Genomic DNA, 16,757 nt, shown 5'->3' with positions numbered 1-16,757 from the left:
TCTTGCGTAACGCACGAATAGCAACACTAAACACTTTCGTTTTTAGAACGGAACGTCGCGAACACTTTAACGGCTACCTGCTTCACCTCATTGCTTCACTTTATTGTATAACGCACGAAAATAACAGTTATTTAAACCATTATCGATAACTTTTTTCCATAACGAACCGGTCACTAACTCTCAAACCATCTAGCGTAAGGAAAACCCACGGGCACATATTCGTGGACGCTAAACATTGTTTACTTTATTCATTCACATGGTTTGAAAAATTCTATGACACTTCCCGTACCGCACACCATAATTTGAACACGCTTATCTCGCACCGAGCGGTGAATGAAATCAGATGAAATTCACGATTTTAATAACACACTGCAGTCGCTACTTCTAATGTAACATTTTTTCACAAATTCAACAACGAACGTATGGAAACACAGTCCTAATTTGATTACCCAAACAAGCACATCAACCAAATGAGATAATACCTTATACAGTATTGTGCACAGTTGTTTATGATACTTATATTCTTACTGCAGGACTAATCCCTGACGAAGGGTATTCATACCCGAAAGGCATAGGAATAAATAGTCCATAAATAAGAATAACCAATTTAGTATGGATATTCACAATGTATGAATAAAATACATGAACTGAAATTCAATCTACCACGGGTCGCCTCAAATATTTTAAAGAAAGATAGAATGGATCAAAAGCTGTGCCTAGGGGGACACATCTATGAACGAAGTGCAACAACGGAATTGTACTATGAACATAGGTGACAGAGCTGGGCAGCATCACATGTATGCTGGCACACTGAGTGCCATAGTACCAGCATAGGTCAATTTCATTGCAATGCGTATTTCACACTCTTGGGCATCATGGTATTATCAGCATGAGGGTCAGTTATGACTAGCAGACCCCTGGCACTCTGAGTGCACCCCAGCCTAGCTGAGCATCAGCGTTCATCCCTAGTAGGCCCGAGTTTTGAGCACAACTCTCTGGGTGCTGAGCAGCACCACAGAATGCCTGGCATATTGGGCACCATGAGAGTATTCCAGTTGTTAAGGTCCAAGTACCCTCTCACTGGGTAAATAATGCCCCTTTCGTTTATATTCGAGGTAGGACGTGGCTCGGGGGTAGTCCCCTGACCCTGAACAGGTCAGAGCCTGCCTAGGTGAATGCTGGCTCAGCCCCCCTGTGGTGTATCAGAGGACCGAGACCCATCTGACAAAGGAGTGTGTGGAAGCCTGGTAAACAGAGTGCTTCAACACCCCCCAGAACCAGTTTAGGCTGGTTCCCCCAAACCCTGTGCCAGGGGCAGACAAAGGGTAAACACTGTGTAAATATTGGGGCTGTTGCGCCATGAAGGTGTGCTTCCTTGTGCTACTTGGGGACTTGCTGCTGCTGGGCCCCAGGAGGAACCACCACGAGGGACTGCCTCCCTGCTGGAGGGCCCTGTGAGCTGGCCTTTTTGGGCCCAGCCTTTTCCCTTAAACATTTGGGGGCTTAGCACCTCGTGAGAGCTGCAACGCTCTTCTTGGTTCGCCCAGGACAGGAGAAACATCGCTGGGCTGCGTCGTATTCCAAGGGAATCCCGATGTGGGGATTACACCGCATTGCCAGAGGACAACGGGAGCCTACCCCGCATTGTGATGGAAGCGGGAGCCCACCCTGCATTGCGATGATCCAAGAAGTAAGGCGGGAGCCCACCCCACATTTTTGTGCTCCTGTTAGCGGGAGCCCACCCAGCATTTGTGTGTACTTAAAGGCGGGAGCCTACACCGCACTTTTGAGCCGGAGAGGAGAAGCACGGCCGGCCAGGAAGACAGGCAAAGATTGCCTGGTTGTGAGCGGGGCCTAGAGGCCAGAAATCAGAAGGAGACTACGCTTCTAATCAGAGCGGCCCATGCCAGAGCCGGAAGACAGGCGGTGGAAGCCAGACTGTGGGCGGGAGCCTACCCCGCAGTGGTGAGTCTTCTAGAAGGGGACCGGAGCCTCGTGGGCTCCATATCGAAGTCCTGGGGGGAGGAGATAGGAGGGGTCAGGGAAGGTCCCGTGAGTGGGGGACCTACCGAGGCACATTGTCGGTGCCTGGAGCAGACGCCGATCTGCCCCGGTGAGTGGGGCTGGTGTTGTGCATCAGTGTTGGTGCCGAGGGAGTGCACCAGACGGAGCCCAGTGAACGGGGTCTCACGGCACAGTTAGTGCCAGTGCTGTGGTTTCTCCAGCTGCACTGCAAGAGAGAGCGGCAGCTGCAACGTGGGGCCATTTCTTTTTAGATGAGGAGCAAGGGGTGATGTACATCCCACACTCCAGTGCATGGTGCACATTGTCTTTGCTGCGTTGGCAGCCAAAGGGCCAGTGGAAGGCCCCAGTTAGAGCCCTGACTTTGGAGGACAAAGGGCCTTTGAGCCCCACCGAAGGCCAGTTGTGGCCGGGGGTCAGTGTTGGTAGGGCGCAAGGCCCTACTGTGATACCTATTGCATAATCTGTTTATGCCTACAGAGATTGCATAATGTATTTATGCTTATGGTGTTTGTGCATAATGTGTCTTATGCCTAAGGTGATGGAGGCATAATGCGTTTATGTTGCTAATGCTAATGCTGAGTAGAGTATTTTGCCAGTATTTACTGGTTGTGTTATATTTGCTACTTGTGCTGTGTGATGGTTCTGACAGTGGCCCGGTTGGCCCTGTCATGTATATAATCCCCTGTAAATTATTGCCTGATGCCAGTTGGCGCAGTGTATATGTGTGATTATGATTCTAATGTGTTTTGGATAAAACAAAGGCTATTTTTTATATAACCTTGTGTGGAGTTTCTTTTGTAGTGTGCCTAGTGTGTCGCTGCTGTGTGTGTGTGTTGCGCAAACACTTTACACATTGCCTCTGATATAAGCCTGTCTGCTCGTGCCAAGCTACCAAGGGGGTGAGCAGGGGTTATCTACAGCGTATAACTCCCTTGCCCTGACTAGAGTGGTGGTTTCTGCCTGGCTGTGGCAGAAGCCCTAGCCAACCAGAAACCCAATTTCTAACAACAGCATTAACCCCAGTGACAGACATGTGCATAATTATATCTGATGCTCAGGGTTACTCCTTCATATTGATAAGTATCTACGTATGATAGAAGGCTGCATCATGACATGTTTATCAGTAGTTCTTGATTGCACACAGCTGGCATCCCCTTCACTGTGAGTCATTGGCATGGCAATGATGCTTTACATGCAGGGTCGATGTAGGTTAACGGAATAGTAAAGTGTATTTCATACTCTTGGGCATCATGGCATTAGCAACATGAGGATCAGATATTACTAGGAGACCCCGGGCACTCTGAGAGCGCCCCGGCCTAGCTGAGCATTGGAACTCATCCCTGGCAGACTTGTGCTTTGCACAGAACTTTTGCACCCCTGAGCAGATCCAGAGGTTGGTTGGCACATTGAGCATCATTTAATCATCATCCGAGCACTGTGGGTAAATCTCTGGCACTCTGAGAAAGTCTCTGCCTTTCTCAGTATTGGCTCTCCTCCCTGGCACAATCGTTCTTTGAACAGAGGTGACAGAGCTGGGCTCCATCAGTGGCATATTGGCACACTGAGTGCCATAGTACCAACATGTGGGCACTTTTATCAGACACCTAGCACCATGACCAGGCCTCTGGAACTCCGAGAAAGCCTCATTCTATCTGAGCATCAGCGCTCATCCCTGGCAGGCTTGTGTTTAATCAGAACTCCTCACAACTGAGAAGCACCCCAGCCGGCTGGCATATTGGGCACCGCTGGCGTCTGTTTTTGCTTGTTTTGTCTAGCATTTGTGCTTGTTTGAACTGCATTTTCCTCCCGTGTTAGCAGTTTTTGTCTGACTTTTGTGCCTGTATTTTTTTTAGTCAGTTTCAGCCCTTTGCGTTCTCCTGCCTGTCTGCCCGCCTACCTCGCCGCCCTCCGCCTTCCCTCCCCGCTCCCCGCTTCCCGCCACCACCGCTGACCACGCCCCTTTTTCCTTTCTGTTCCCTCCCCGCTCCCGCCTCCCAGCTGCCCCGCCCACCCGCGCACTTGGCCTTATATGGCGACCGTGCGACGCAGGTGAGTGTGACCCACTTGTGGGACACCCCCGCGCCGCACGGCCACCAGCTGCTGTGTGTGCCCCCTCGCCTTGCCCTCTGCCTCGCTGCCTGCCTCGCTGCCGGCTGACGCCGCTGGCGTCTGTTTTTGCTTGTTTTGTCTAGCATTTGTGCTTGTTTGAACTGCATTTTCCTCCCGTGTTAGCAGTTTTTGTCTGACTTTTGTGCCTGTATTTTTTTTAGTCAGTTTCAGCCCTTTGCGTTCTCCTGCCTGTCTGCCCGCCTACCTCGCCGCCCTCCGCCTTCCCTCCCCGCTCCCCGCTTCCCGCCACCACCGCTGACCACGCCCCTTTTTCCTTTCTGTTCCCTCCCCGCTCCCGCCTCCCAGCTGCCCCGCCCACCCGCGCACTTCGTCTTATATGGCGACCGTGCGAACGCGCAGCGGTCACGCGCAGCGGGCGCGCCGAAGGCGCGCCAAAGGTAAGCCCGTCTGCGCCCGTCCGCGACCGGACCGCGCCCAGCGCCAGGACCCCTGGCCAACGAAGATCCCGACCGACCCGCCTGACGTACTCCGCCGCCACCCTCACCGCTCTCAACACCAGCCGACTCCCAGAATGCCATCAAGCCACTCCACGACGTACCCACGGACCTTTCAGCTGCCACGCCTGCAAGTACACCTGCATCCGGTCCAGCCTCGCACCAGCACCCACCAAGTCGAACACCAGCAGCACCCACCTCAAGTGCATCCTGCTCAACACCCGCTCCGTCCACAGACACGCCATCGAACTCTGGAACCTTCTAGACGCCACAGCCCCTGACGTCGCCTTCCTCACGGAGACCTGGATGAACGCCTCTTCAGCTCCCGACATCGCCATCGCTATCCCAGAGGGCTACAAGGTCGTCCGGAGGGACCGAAACACCAACCAGATGGGAGGAGGCATCGCCATCATCCACAGGAACACCATCCGTCTCACGACCAGCACCGACAACACCCTGACCAGCGCCGAACACCTGCATTTCCAGATCCACACCAACCCGAACACCACCCTCAGAGGCACCCTGATCTACCGACCCCCTGGACCACGCACACAATTCAGCGAGGACATCGCCGACTTCGTCAGCCCGCATGCCCTCCCCTCCGCCGACTACATCCTCCTGGGAGACCTCAACTTCCATCTGGAGAACAACAACGACCGCAACACCAGCACCCTGCTCGACAACCTCGCCAACCTGGGACTCAAGCAACTGGTGTCCACCCCCACCCACCTTGCCGGACACACACTCGACGCAGTCTTCTCATCCAGCACAGACATAGACTTCAGCCACGCCACAGAGCTTCAATGGACGGACCACAGCTGCGTCCACTTCACCTTCAAGAGAACGACGACCCACCAACACCAGCAACAGGCAGCCCGCAGAAGCTGGAACAAGATCACAGCAGACCAGCTCGCCACCTCCCTGAACCAGCACCCTCCTGCCAGCTCAGCGAACCCCAGCCAAGCCGCCGACAACCTCACGAAGTGGATCAGCAACTGCGCGGACGAACTCGCCCCACTGAGGACCCCGCCTAGCAGACCCGGCAGCAAGAAGGCCCCATGGTTCACCGACGAACTCAAGAGCTCCAAGAAGAACTGCCGAGCCCTCGAGAAAGTCTGGAGAAGGGAACCGACACCGGACAACAGGACCTCCTTCAAACTTGCCACCCGGAAACACCACCAGCTGATCCGCGCCGCCAAGAAAACAGCATTCAAAGACCGGTTGGACAACAACGCACACAACTGCAAGGAACTCTTCAACATCGTGAAAGAGCTTTCCAACCCCAGCGCAGGAAACAACGACATCACCCCATCGCAAGACCTCTGCAACTCCCTCGCTTCATACTTCCACAACAAGATCGCGGACATACATAACAGCTTCAACAACCAACCAACGCACACCATGACCGAACAACCACCCCCCACCACCACCCTCCACGCCTGGACCCCGATCAGCACCGAAGACACCATCCGCACGATGAACTCCATCCACTCCGGATCACCGACCGACCCCTGCCCTCACCACGTCTTCAACAAGGCCGACGCTGTCATCGCACCCCACCTGCGAGACATCATCAACACTTCCTTCGACACCACCATCTTCCCTGAGAGCTGGAAGCACGCCGAACTCAGCGCCCTACTAAAGAAACCTACAGCGGACCCCACCGACCTCAAGAATTACCGCCCCATCTCGCTCCTCCCGTTTCCAGCCAAAGTCATCGAGAAGACCGTCAACAAGCAGATGGCCGCCTTCCTCGAGACGAACGGATCCCTCGACCCCTCACAGTCCGGCTTCCGAGCCAATCACAGCACCGAGACCGCCCTCATCGCCGCCACCGATGACATCCGAGCCCTGATGGACAATGGAGAAACAGCGGCCCTCATCCTCCTAGACCTCTCTGCGGCATTCGACACGGTCTGCCACCGCACCCTAGTACGGCGCCTCAGCAACATCGGAATCCAGGACAAGGCGCTGGACTGGATCATCTCCTTCCTCGACGGAAGAACACAGAGAGTCCGCCTACCACCGTACAAGTCAGAGGCCTCCGAAGTCACCTGCGGCGTCCCTCAAGGATCATCTCTGAGCCCCACCCTCTTCAACGTCTACATGAGCCCCCTCGCGGCCATCGTACGCAAACACAACCTCAGCATAATCTCCTACGCCGACGACACCCAACTGATCCTCTCCCTGACCAACGACCCCGCCGCCGCCAGATCCAACCTGCACGAAGGGATGAAAGAGGTAGCCGAGTGGATGACGACCAGCCGCCTGAAACTGAACTCGGACAAGACGGAGGTCCTCATCCTGGGCTCCTCACCCTCCGCCTGGGACGACTCCTGGTGGCCTCCCGCCCTGGGCACCGCACCCAAACCGACAGACCATGCACGCAACCTGGGCTTCCTCCTGGACTCCTCCCTCTCCATGACCAGGCAAGTCAACAACGTCTCCTCGGCGTGCTTCAACATCCTACGCATGCTACGGAAGATCTTCTTGTGGATCCCCACCGAGACCAGGAAGACCGTCACCCAGGCCCTCGTCACCAGCCGACTGGACTACGGCAACGCCCTCTACGCCGGTACCACCGCCAAGCTCCAGAAGAGACTCCAGCGGATCCAGAACGCCTCAGCCAGACTCATCCTCGACATCCCACGAACCAGCCACATCTCCGGACATCTGAGAGACCTTCACTGGCTCCCCGTCAACAAAAGAATCACCTTCCGCCTCCTCACCCACGCACCCAAAGCCCTACACGACCAAGGCCCGAGCTACCTCAACAGCCGAGTCAACTTCTACGCTCCCAAACGCCACCTCCGATCAGCCAACCACGCCCTCGCCGCCGTCCCCCGCATCCGAAGAGCGACTACAGGAGGAAGGTCCTTCTCCTACCTGGCCGCCAAGACCTGGAACTCCCTCCCGACTGACCTGCGCCTGACCCAAGACCACCTCTCCTTCAGGAAGAAGCTGAAGACCTGGCTGTTCGAGCAGTAGCGGCACCCCCCCCCCCTCCCCCCCCCCCCCCCAGCGCCTTGAGACCCTACGGGTATGTAGCGCGCTCTACAAGTGTCACTGATTGATTGATTGATATTACCAACACTAAGGGCTATATAACTGGGAGCACGTTGGAATATTTGAGAAACACTTAGATTTATGTTGGCGGAAGCCTGGCATGTGACGGCAGTGCCCAGGCATATAACAGACTAACTTCTGATAGAAAGTTTTAAAGGAGGATTAACCGGCAGAGGATCAGTAATGAGCATTCAGAATTGCCGTCATTTTCCAATAGGTTTTCAATGGATATTTTCCAGCGAACACTTCATATCAGATAGTTTTTGCTTCTCCAGTGATGCAAACAAATTTGCCTGTTGTGTGTCCAGGGTTTTTAAATCATAGTTCTGACTCATTTATTTTTCAACAGTCTTCTGCCAGGGAAACCCCGTCTTCCTCAAAATCATAGTTGTGTGGTAGAGACTTGTAAAGCTAGACCCATAATTGGCCGTAGACACAAGGACCGGATCACGGTGATCTTCAAGTCACTCCATTGGCTCCTGGTCAAAGAGAGATCCCAATTTGATACCCTTCGTCCTGTCCGTATATCTGTCCATGGACAGGCTCCCAGCTACACAACCAAAGTCTCCTGAGTAGACATCTGAGATCTGCTAACCAGAAGAGTCCGACCACCAGCTCTCCCAAGAATTGTTGTCTACCACCCCCTCCAACCATCTCTCCCCCATTCTGTTTACCTTTTATCTCACAGCGCCTTGACGCAGCATTAATGGGCTATGTGTAGCTGCTCAAAACCCTAAATAACTGCATTCAGTGCTCAGTAATGTGACCTGTTCAAGCGTCTGCTGACCAGTTGTACCGCTTGTTGGAGTGTGTGTGTGGGAAAGGGGGGGGGTTGAGGTGCAGCAGCCCCTGCTCTGAAGTCTCTGCTGTCAATGAATCCCAGACAGTCTCTCTTTAGACCGAGGGGCTGTCACTTGTGGTTCCAGTTCCTTCACAGACCTGTGGAACCAGCTCTGTGGAAGAGAGGGAGGAGCTGGTATGATGAAATGTGCCCTACACAAGGACACCCCTGAGAGGTGTTTATTGTCTGTAACTTCCGGGATTTCCTAACTTCGTAAACAGAGATAGTGAGTGGAGCTCCCTGCACGGCTCAGGGCGGGCGCTACTTGGAGACAACGCCCGCCTCCAGCCCCCCAAAAAGAGATGGAACTTCCTGTTCGGATTTTCAAGGTTATTATAGGGAATTAAAGTAGGATGTTCATCTCCCAAACTGCTACCCTTCCGTTTCTGAGATATGACGTCATAGGTTTCTAATGAGAAATGATTTCCTTTGACTGTTTAAAGTCTATTGTTATTAAGAATACATTCCAACCATGGAAAGCACAGAGGAAATATCGTTTTTTTGTTATTCCTTATAAAAAGTATGTATGATTCCCTTAAATTATGAGCGTGAGGCTTGCGAGAATTATTTGAAGTGGGTTCGAATGTGTGAATGTGACTGTTCTTTTGTAAACTTAAATCTCAGGTATATTCTTAGAGAGATGCTTAGAATTGTAGGCACCGAGTCATATAGAGACAGAGATTAAAGAAATGCGTACAAACACATACGCACTCACGTGGATAAATGACAAATGTAAATAAAATTATTAAACGGGTGTTCGCATGAACTGTTTACTATGTTGGATTCAAATGTGTGAATGTAAATATTTTATTGTAAATACAAATGGATGTCATTAAATTCACACATGCGCAGATGTATAGGCATGCAGGGAAAGATACAGCTATGCCTCGAGACCCTCACTGGTGTTTTGCCGCGCTTTACAAATCCCTTAAATTGATCTGCGCGCGCTCACAAACACTCTTAATATCACGGTTACTAGTATGATCACAGTTCCTCCTCCATTTTAGGAAACCAAGTGAGGGCGACACTGACACTTTGGATCAGCCGGGGGTGTCTTCCTTGGATTTTCCACGGGACCCTCTCTTTGTGGTCTTTTTTTTCTACGGTGGTTTAGGAATTTCCCAGATGTCTCCCTGGCCTTTCCCAGAGATTGACACCTGGCTCTGGTCACACCTGCCCCTTTTAGTGACGTCACTCCACACAGGGATCCCCTGCGGGGATCTCAAGCGCCTCTTTAGCCTATTTAACCTCTGTCAGGAGAGACACAGCATCAGCCAACACCAGGAGCGCACCAGCCCCTGCCTGTCAGCACCAGAGAGAGCGAGGCAGAGCGAAGGACTGTCCCAGGACAGAGACAAAAGAGACCCCTCTCAGGTCGACGGAGATAGACCGGGGCACAGGAGGTCCATTTCGAAAGACAGGAACTGATTGCACAGACAGGGAAAGCTTCTCCCAGGACAGAGGCAGACACCAGTGCGGAACATGCTTCAATGCGCCTTCCAGGTGAGACCCTGCTACAGGCATCAGGTTTTGGCCCCTCTAATGGCTGGATTTGTATATTTTTCGTCTGCTTGGAAGGCATACTTTATTTCCCTTCTCCACTTAGGTTGGTTGAAAGCATTTCTCTCGATCTCGCTATTCATGTATTGTTTTTATAGAGGGATATCTTTTAAAATACAACAGACGGTGCATTCACTTATTAGATAATGTCTAATGTGGCTATGTTACTGCCTTCATTTGTTGATTCGTTTCTTTCATCTTGGCATTCTCATGCTTTTTATGTACTTTTTACATTCTCATACTTCTTAATAAGTTTTTTCGTTTTTGAATATATGTTTGTGAATAAAAGGAGGGCACCTTTTATTCTTACCTTGTGTTTTAATATAGCCAGGTCTGAGACCATTCGTCATGTGTTTCTGTGATGTTCATAATATGGACGTCTCTGTCTCCCGTGATCATTGCAGAAGCATCCTGGGTAGTTAAGGTCTGTGAGAAGATGTTCACCAATTGGGGCTTTTATCATGCAGGATAATTCTCAGAAATGCGACAGTAATATTTAAAGCGCCTTCGGGTTTTGCTGCAGTGCTGTTGTTTGTAGCGCTGTTGCTGTTAACAAGCACAGCCCGTGAAGCACAAACTGCTCGTTAAAATGCAGTATTAGCAACAGCAGATTGCACTGAAAGGAGTTTGGGACTTTATTCTGAGTGTTTGTTTCCCAAAGTGGGTGTAATAATGCACAACGTACACCACGTAAACAGTGTTTGACAATAGCCAGAAGTTCTCGAGCCATCCCTGAAGGGGGATTGTTCAAACAACATTTTATTTTAGCCGATCAGAAAACTGTGCCCATATAGATACGGGGTCCCGGGTGGCATGCATGTGCCACTTGATACATAGTGCCTCGGTGGTGCACTGTGGCCCAAGAGACATTGTCTTTCTCGCATCTACGGCAGGAGCAAAATAAAGAGTTTCACTCTGTGCCCGCTGATATCATGCTTCACACGGCTTCTCTGCCAACGTCCAATCAGAATGCTTGCACCAGAACAGAGACCACCTGTTGTATGTGGTACTAAACTGGCATAATTTCACAGTCTGCTGGCATCACAGGCCAAAAGACCAGCATCCTTAGACATAGTGCTGCGATCAGATGTGTGCCAGCTTAAGGTGCTGGCATAATATGGCACAATGGTTCCTGTAATGTTAAGGTACTTGCATCATATGTCAGTGTGCTGACTTCATATGCCAAGGCGCTGGCATCATTTATTAGAGTCCTCCCTGGGTGCTGCTCTGCTGTTGGTCTCCCCCTGTGATGGAGTGGCTGTGGTGCCAGTGCTGCAGCTCATGTGCGAGTCTGTGGCTGTTTATATACCATGCTCTTCCTGCTGATATGCCAGGCAATGTGCCATGCTGGGACAGCTCATGTTCCAACCTTGAATTGCTTATATGCCAGGCTGAGGCTGCCCATGGGCCAGGCTGAAGTTACTCCTTTGCCAGTCTTGGACTGCAGTTTGACAGATTGCACTTGCTAGCTGTGAAAACCCTAAAATCTCTCCTCTGTTATTTCCCCTTCTCTGTCCTCTTCCCCTTCTCGAATCTGGTGCCTTGTGTTCCTCTCTTTTAGCCCTGTCCACTCCCTTCCACGTTCTTATACAATGACACAACTCGGCTAATATTGCTTTCTCCCTTCTTCCAGAAACCACGCGCCATCCTCAGGCTGTCCAGGCAGGTGCACACAGCAGCGGTGGAAGGTAAGTGTTTGGTGCATGCACTACCCTTGGTCTGAGGTCACGCTGATTCTTTTCTGCCCAGTTACTGGTTCTGATGTCCGATCCCCTGGTCTGAGACCGCTCTCTATATCTTGGTCCCAGTCACTGGTTCTGGTGTCACTCTCCCTGTTATGATGCCGCTTTGTATACCCTGGGCCCAGTTACTTGTTCTGATGCCACTCTCCTCGTGCCCGGACCGCTCTGTATCCCATGGGCCCAGCTACAGGTTCTGGTGTCACTCACCCTGACTTGGGTCCCTTATGCCATGGTCCCAGTTTCTGGTTTTGGAGCTGCTAGCACTGGTTTGAGTTTGCTATCAGTTTAGAACTCCAAGAGCCCTGGGTAAAGATTATCCCATATAAACAACATCTGGTTCTGGTCCAGATCAGCTGGATTTGTGTCTTATGCCAACCCAGAATGCTTATAGTTCTGATCATCTCTCTTCTCTTTATTCAGTGCTGGAGGGGAGCCCCCGGGAGAAGGCGGTCACTAGCAGCTTTGCTTCCTTCATACATGGAGTCCAGGGAGATCACCTGTCCCAAACCGTGCGGCACCGAAGCAAGCGTATGATCCTGGACAGCATCGGCGTTGGACTGGTGGGAAGCACGACCCATGTGTTCAACATCGCCCTGGGATACTGCCAGGTAAGAAGAGACATGGAACACACTAAACATCATACCATGCGAAATACGACAATTAAAAACCCTTTTTAGTCCAAGGCTGTGACTGTATCCCCGTGATCCTGCCATGTAAAAGGCTACAGGCACCACAAAATGGAACACACCGAAGAACACTAATGTAAAATCCATCCATTAAAGCTCTCTATTCGAGCAATGGACACCACCTCCCTTTGATCCAGCCTGAGACATGGGCCAAAGCAAGCCCACCATTTGCAACCCAGCAATTAAAAACCTACTATGCCATAATTTCCTTGAAGCCTTATGAGTTAAAAGCAGACAGTTTCTGAGCCAAAAAGCACACCAAGGATTACACGTCCATTAAAACCCTGTACATCAGCAGAGTGCACCATCACCCAGGAGTCATGTCGGTCAAGGTGAGGCTGGTAGCAAAATGAACAACACATCTTGTAACACACAAGCATTTAAACACCCTGCATTGACCCAGAAAGTTACCATATCTTTGAACTACTCAGAGAGAAAAGGAGGCATTGACTTAAAACCACGTCTCAGGATTCAAACCGTCCCTTAATCAAAACCCCTTTGAGACTATCGCTGTTCAGTATCACCATGAGAATTTATCTGGTTATCCGAATCTTGGATCTTACCAAGCAACACACCATGAACCCCTCACCCATTAAATAACCCTCTAGAACAACAGTGTGACCATCTCACTGGAATAACAGATAAGAGAGAAAGACAAAGTCACAAAGTCCACTATTATTTACTCATGCACCATGAAATACTCATCCACTAATCACACCCCAGGCTGCCTTCAGATGTTAAGTCGTTAACTATGGACTATGGTACCTAAATAAACATTGCAACGTCTGATTCACTGTACAACTGTCCTTCAGAAACAATACATCTACTCACAGAGACTCCTGCATTTCTTCTAAGACACACCACAATGTATGAGGTTGAATCATCCTGTGTTTAGAGTTGAATAACCCACATTCCCACAAGCTCTGTTGTTCCACCACTAGGTGTCTAGGTACACTGTCGATTTCTAACTTAATTCTTTCTCCAACAGGACATGTACTCCTTGTCTGCCATCAGCTCTGTGTACGGAAGGAAAGGATTGAGACTCCCACCTACGCTGGCTGCATATGTCAATGGAGTAGCGGTAAGGATTTTGAAAGCTGCCAATCACTTTATCAATCAATCATAGACTTAGAGCGATGAGTTTGTGAGAATTTTACTTAAATGCTGTCTCCGCCAATGTAAAATCCTGTCTGTTTCCACTTCTGTAAAGAGTCTGTATTGGGAAATGGCACAGTCAGTCAACCAAATCTTAGAATATGAATCCTACACTTTTGTAAATTGTTTCCATAGGTCGATGACACAATCTCTCTGCTTAACATCACATCCTGACCTACCCTTCTTTAAAGACCTTCTAATCCTCTACTCCTCTTCTAACAGAGTCACTCCATGGACTTCGATGACACTTGGCACCCTGCCACTCACCCGTCAGGTGCTGTGCTGCCGGCTCTAATGGCTGCCACACAGATGTTGCCCGTGGGTTTCCGACCCAGTGGCTCAGACTTTCTGTTGGCATTCAACGTGGGCATCGAGGTGCAAGGAAGACTCATGCGTTTCTCCAATGAAGCCAGCAATATTCCTAAAAGGTTTGTATGATAAGCACAAAGGGCAGAAATATCCTATGGCCACCAAATGATGCCCATAGGGGGCTCCAGTATCTCCCGAGCGTGGTTATGATGCTGAAAGAGGGTAGAAATATTCCATGTTTTATATGTGAGATCCATAGAGAGAGGGAATGTTATGATGCATGTCTGACGGGGGCAAAGGCCAGAAATATCTGCAAGAGGAATCTGTGATACAAACAAAATCATGTATGTTGATAGCACACAGTACAATGTAAACATGGTAACATTTATTTTTCTGTTCACTGTAACTAGATTATTTGTTTGTGTCTAATGCTTGATTAAATCCTAGCATTTTTTTCTCTGTTTCCTTGTACTGCATGATAGCATTACTGTCTGACATGCTTTAAATATATTTCCGTAATTCACACTTATTGTTAGCATTACCCCTCTTTTAAATCTGTTTTGGTATTATCATTATTCAATGTCTGACACAGACCTTTGTGTTTCCTTCAGGTTCCACCCTCCTTCAGTTGTTGGCACTATGGGCAGTGCTGCTGCTACAGCAAAACTCCTTTCATTGAATGCAGAACAATGTGCCCATGCTCTGGCAATTGCTGCCTCTCTGGCGGGAGCGCCTATGGCCAATGCTGCAACTCTTGCCAAGCCTCTCCATATTGGCAATGCGACCCGCTTTGGGATGGAAGCAGCACTTCTGGCTGCCCGTGGGATGGAAGCCAACCCACTTATCTTGGACGATGTGCCCGGCTGCTCTGGGTTCAGTGCTTTCTATGGTGACTACCAGCCTTCGTCGCTGGCAATGCCAGATCAAGATTACAGCTTTCTCTTGGAGAAGCAAGACATCGCCTTCAAGAGGTTCCCAGCTCACTTGGGCATGCACTGGGTGGCAGACGCTGCCATCTCAGTCAGAAACCGAGTCACCAATATAATGGGCTCCTTTAACCCTGCTTCCATCCGCACTGTTCTTCTGAGGGTCCCAGTCTCCAAGTATATCAACAGGCCCTTCCCAGAGTCTGAGCATGAGGCGCGACACTCCTTCCAGTTCAACGCCTGCACTGCCCTCCTCGATGGCGAGGTGGGCATTTCTTCCTTCAGTGAGGACAGCCTTAGGAGACCAGACCTCATCAACCTCTTGAAGAAGGTGGTAGTGGAGCACCCTGAAGACAATGTTGCTAACTTTGACAAGATGTACGGAGAAGTAGTGCTGCTCCTGGAGAGTGGAGAGATCGTGACCGGCAGATGTGACACCTTCTATGGACACTGGAGGAAGCCCCTCAGCCAAGAATCACTCCATGAGAAGTTTCTCTCCAATGCTACCCATGTGCTCCACCAAGACCAGGCACAAGCAATTATTGAGGTGGTGAAGGAGATAGAAAGCCTTACAGACTGTTCACAACTGGCATCCTCCCTGCAGTAAACAAGTTCAATCACAATTCATCCCTCTCGCAAAGTGGGAGTAAAACTTTAAATGAACCACCAGGTGCAATTATCTTTGCATTATCTAGTTTTACACAAGATTGAAAATCGACCCAAGCAGAGGGACGTTACTAATTCATTCTATAAAACGACGAGCGTCAATTATGTCCTCTCCTTTCATGAAAGGTGTTGTTATGTCTCACAGTACAGTGAGGTCCCCTTTTAACCTAATACAAATATAGAAGCATCTGGCTGGCCAGAAGCAATAAGATTACGTATCCTAGTAACTCATCAGTACTTTGTAAGGACTGTAAAATGCAATTTGTATTGTTATTTATTATTTGTTTATTTATTGTTTAAAAAAATGTGACCTCCATCTCACTGAAATACCACTTCTTTTTCCAACTAAGTGATTCACCCCTAGTGGCCAAAGATAGGACGAGCTGGATCTTCAATATTGCTCTTGTACAGAATTCTCCCTGTGCCGCACTCTCTTATGTGTACTTTTCTAAAAACACTGGACAAAATAGGTCACTGCAAGGACTTTCTATTTCAATCTCTCATGTTCGTCAGTGAAACGTATTTTGTGCTTTCTGTGGTTATTTAATTTTTAATAAAGTCAATAAATTTATTGTACAGCGATTGTAATTTTTGATGTGTAAAGCTGCTGACATTTTAAGATGCTACCTTACAAGGTGGCCACGGCTTGGTGACAGTGAGACTTGATTCTCTCACACACGGACGTTACATATGAAACTCTCCTTTTCAGCTGTTGCTCAACATGCTAGCCCTCCTACTAGAGTTTCACAGCCATCCCTGTTTTTAGAAACTTTCCTTGGAAGCTCAACTACTCATATAACAGCTGGAATATACATATCTGAACAAGTACCAAAGATTGATCCAATCATGGCACACATTTTAAATGTTAACATATTTCGGCTGCTGCCATACAGTTTGCACCACTGTGGAAGTTCTGGTGCAATGTGTGTTGGAAAGTGGAGCATACTGTTAATCAAACATGTGGGAAATACACAGAAAATTATACAGTTTGCCAACCTATTCTGTGAGCCACTCCACTCAATACTGAATAGTGAATACTGAAATATTTATAAAGCGCTCGAATGCCGAGGCGTCTTGGCGCTGAGATAACGTAGAGAATTGTGAGAGTGGATCATTAATGAGGAGAGAAAAGCCAGGTTTTTAGTGCTTTCCTAAAACATTGTTTAGATTTTTGTGAGCGTAAGTGGGAGGGCAGAGAGTTCCACAATCTGGAGGCC

General features: G+C 49.7%; 1 protein-coding gene across 1 annotated transcript; it reads left to right on the top strand.

Moving 5' to 3' along the window:
* Nucleotides 1–9,759: 9,759 nt before the first annotated feature.
* On the top strand, nucleotides 9,760–16,110 carry LOC146862237 (cis-aconitate decarboxylase-like). Its single transcript, XM_085643243.1, has 6 exons — nucleotides 9,760–9,999; nucleotides 11,690–11,744; nucleotides 12,219–12,406; nucleotides 13,473–13,565; nucleotides 13,862–14,067; nucleotides 14,560–16,110. Exons 1-6 carry the CDS (start codon nucleotides 9,979–9,981, stop codon nucleotides 15,479–15,481), a joined length of 1,485 nt encoding a protein of 494 aa, XP_085499369.1. The 5' UTR covers nucleotides 9,760–9,978; the 3' UTR covers nucleotides 15,482–16,110.
* Nucleotides 16,111–16,757: the final 647 nt, after the last annotated feature.

Source organism: Triturus cristatus, chromosome 2_2 (assembly GCF_964204655.1).
Source record: "Triturus cristatus chromosome 2_2, aTriCri1.1, whole genome shotgun sequence".
In the NCBI taxonomy this organism is placed as follows: domain Eukaryota; kingdom Metazoa; phylum Chordata; class Amphibia; order Caudata; family Salamandridae; genus Triturus; species Triturus cristatus.
The sequence above is the reverse complement of the archived record's forward strand: the minus strand, read 5'-3'. Positions and strand labels throughout refer to the sequence as shown.

Coding starts and splice junctions, on each gene's coding strand:
- LOC146862237 (XM_085643243.1), top strand. CDS start 9,979: ATGCTTCAATGCGCCTTCCAG. Junction 12,407..13,472: donor TCGCCCTGGGATACTGCCAG/GTAAGAAGAGAC, acceptor TTTCTCCAACAG/GACATGTACTCCTTGTCTGC. Junction 14,068..14,559: donor GCCAGCAATATTCCTAAAAG/GTTTGTATGATA, acceptor TGTTTCCTTCAG/GTTCCACCCTCCTTCAGTTG.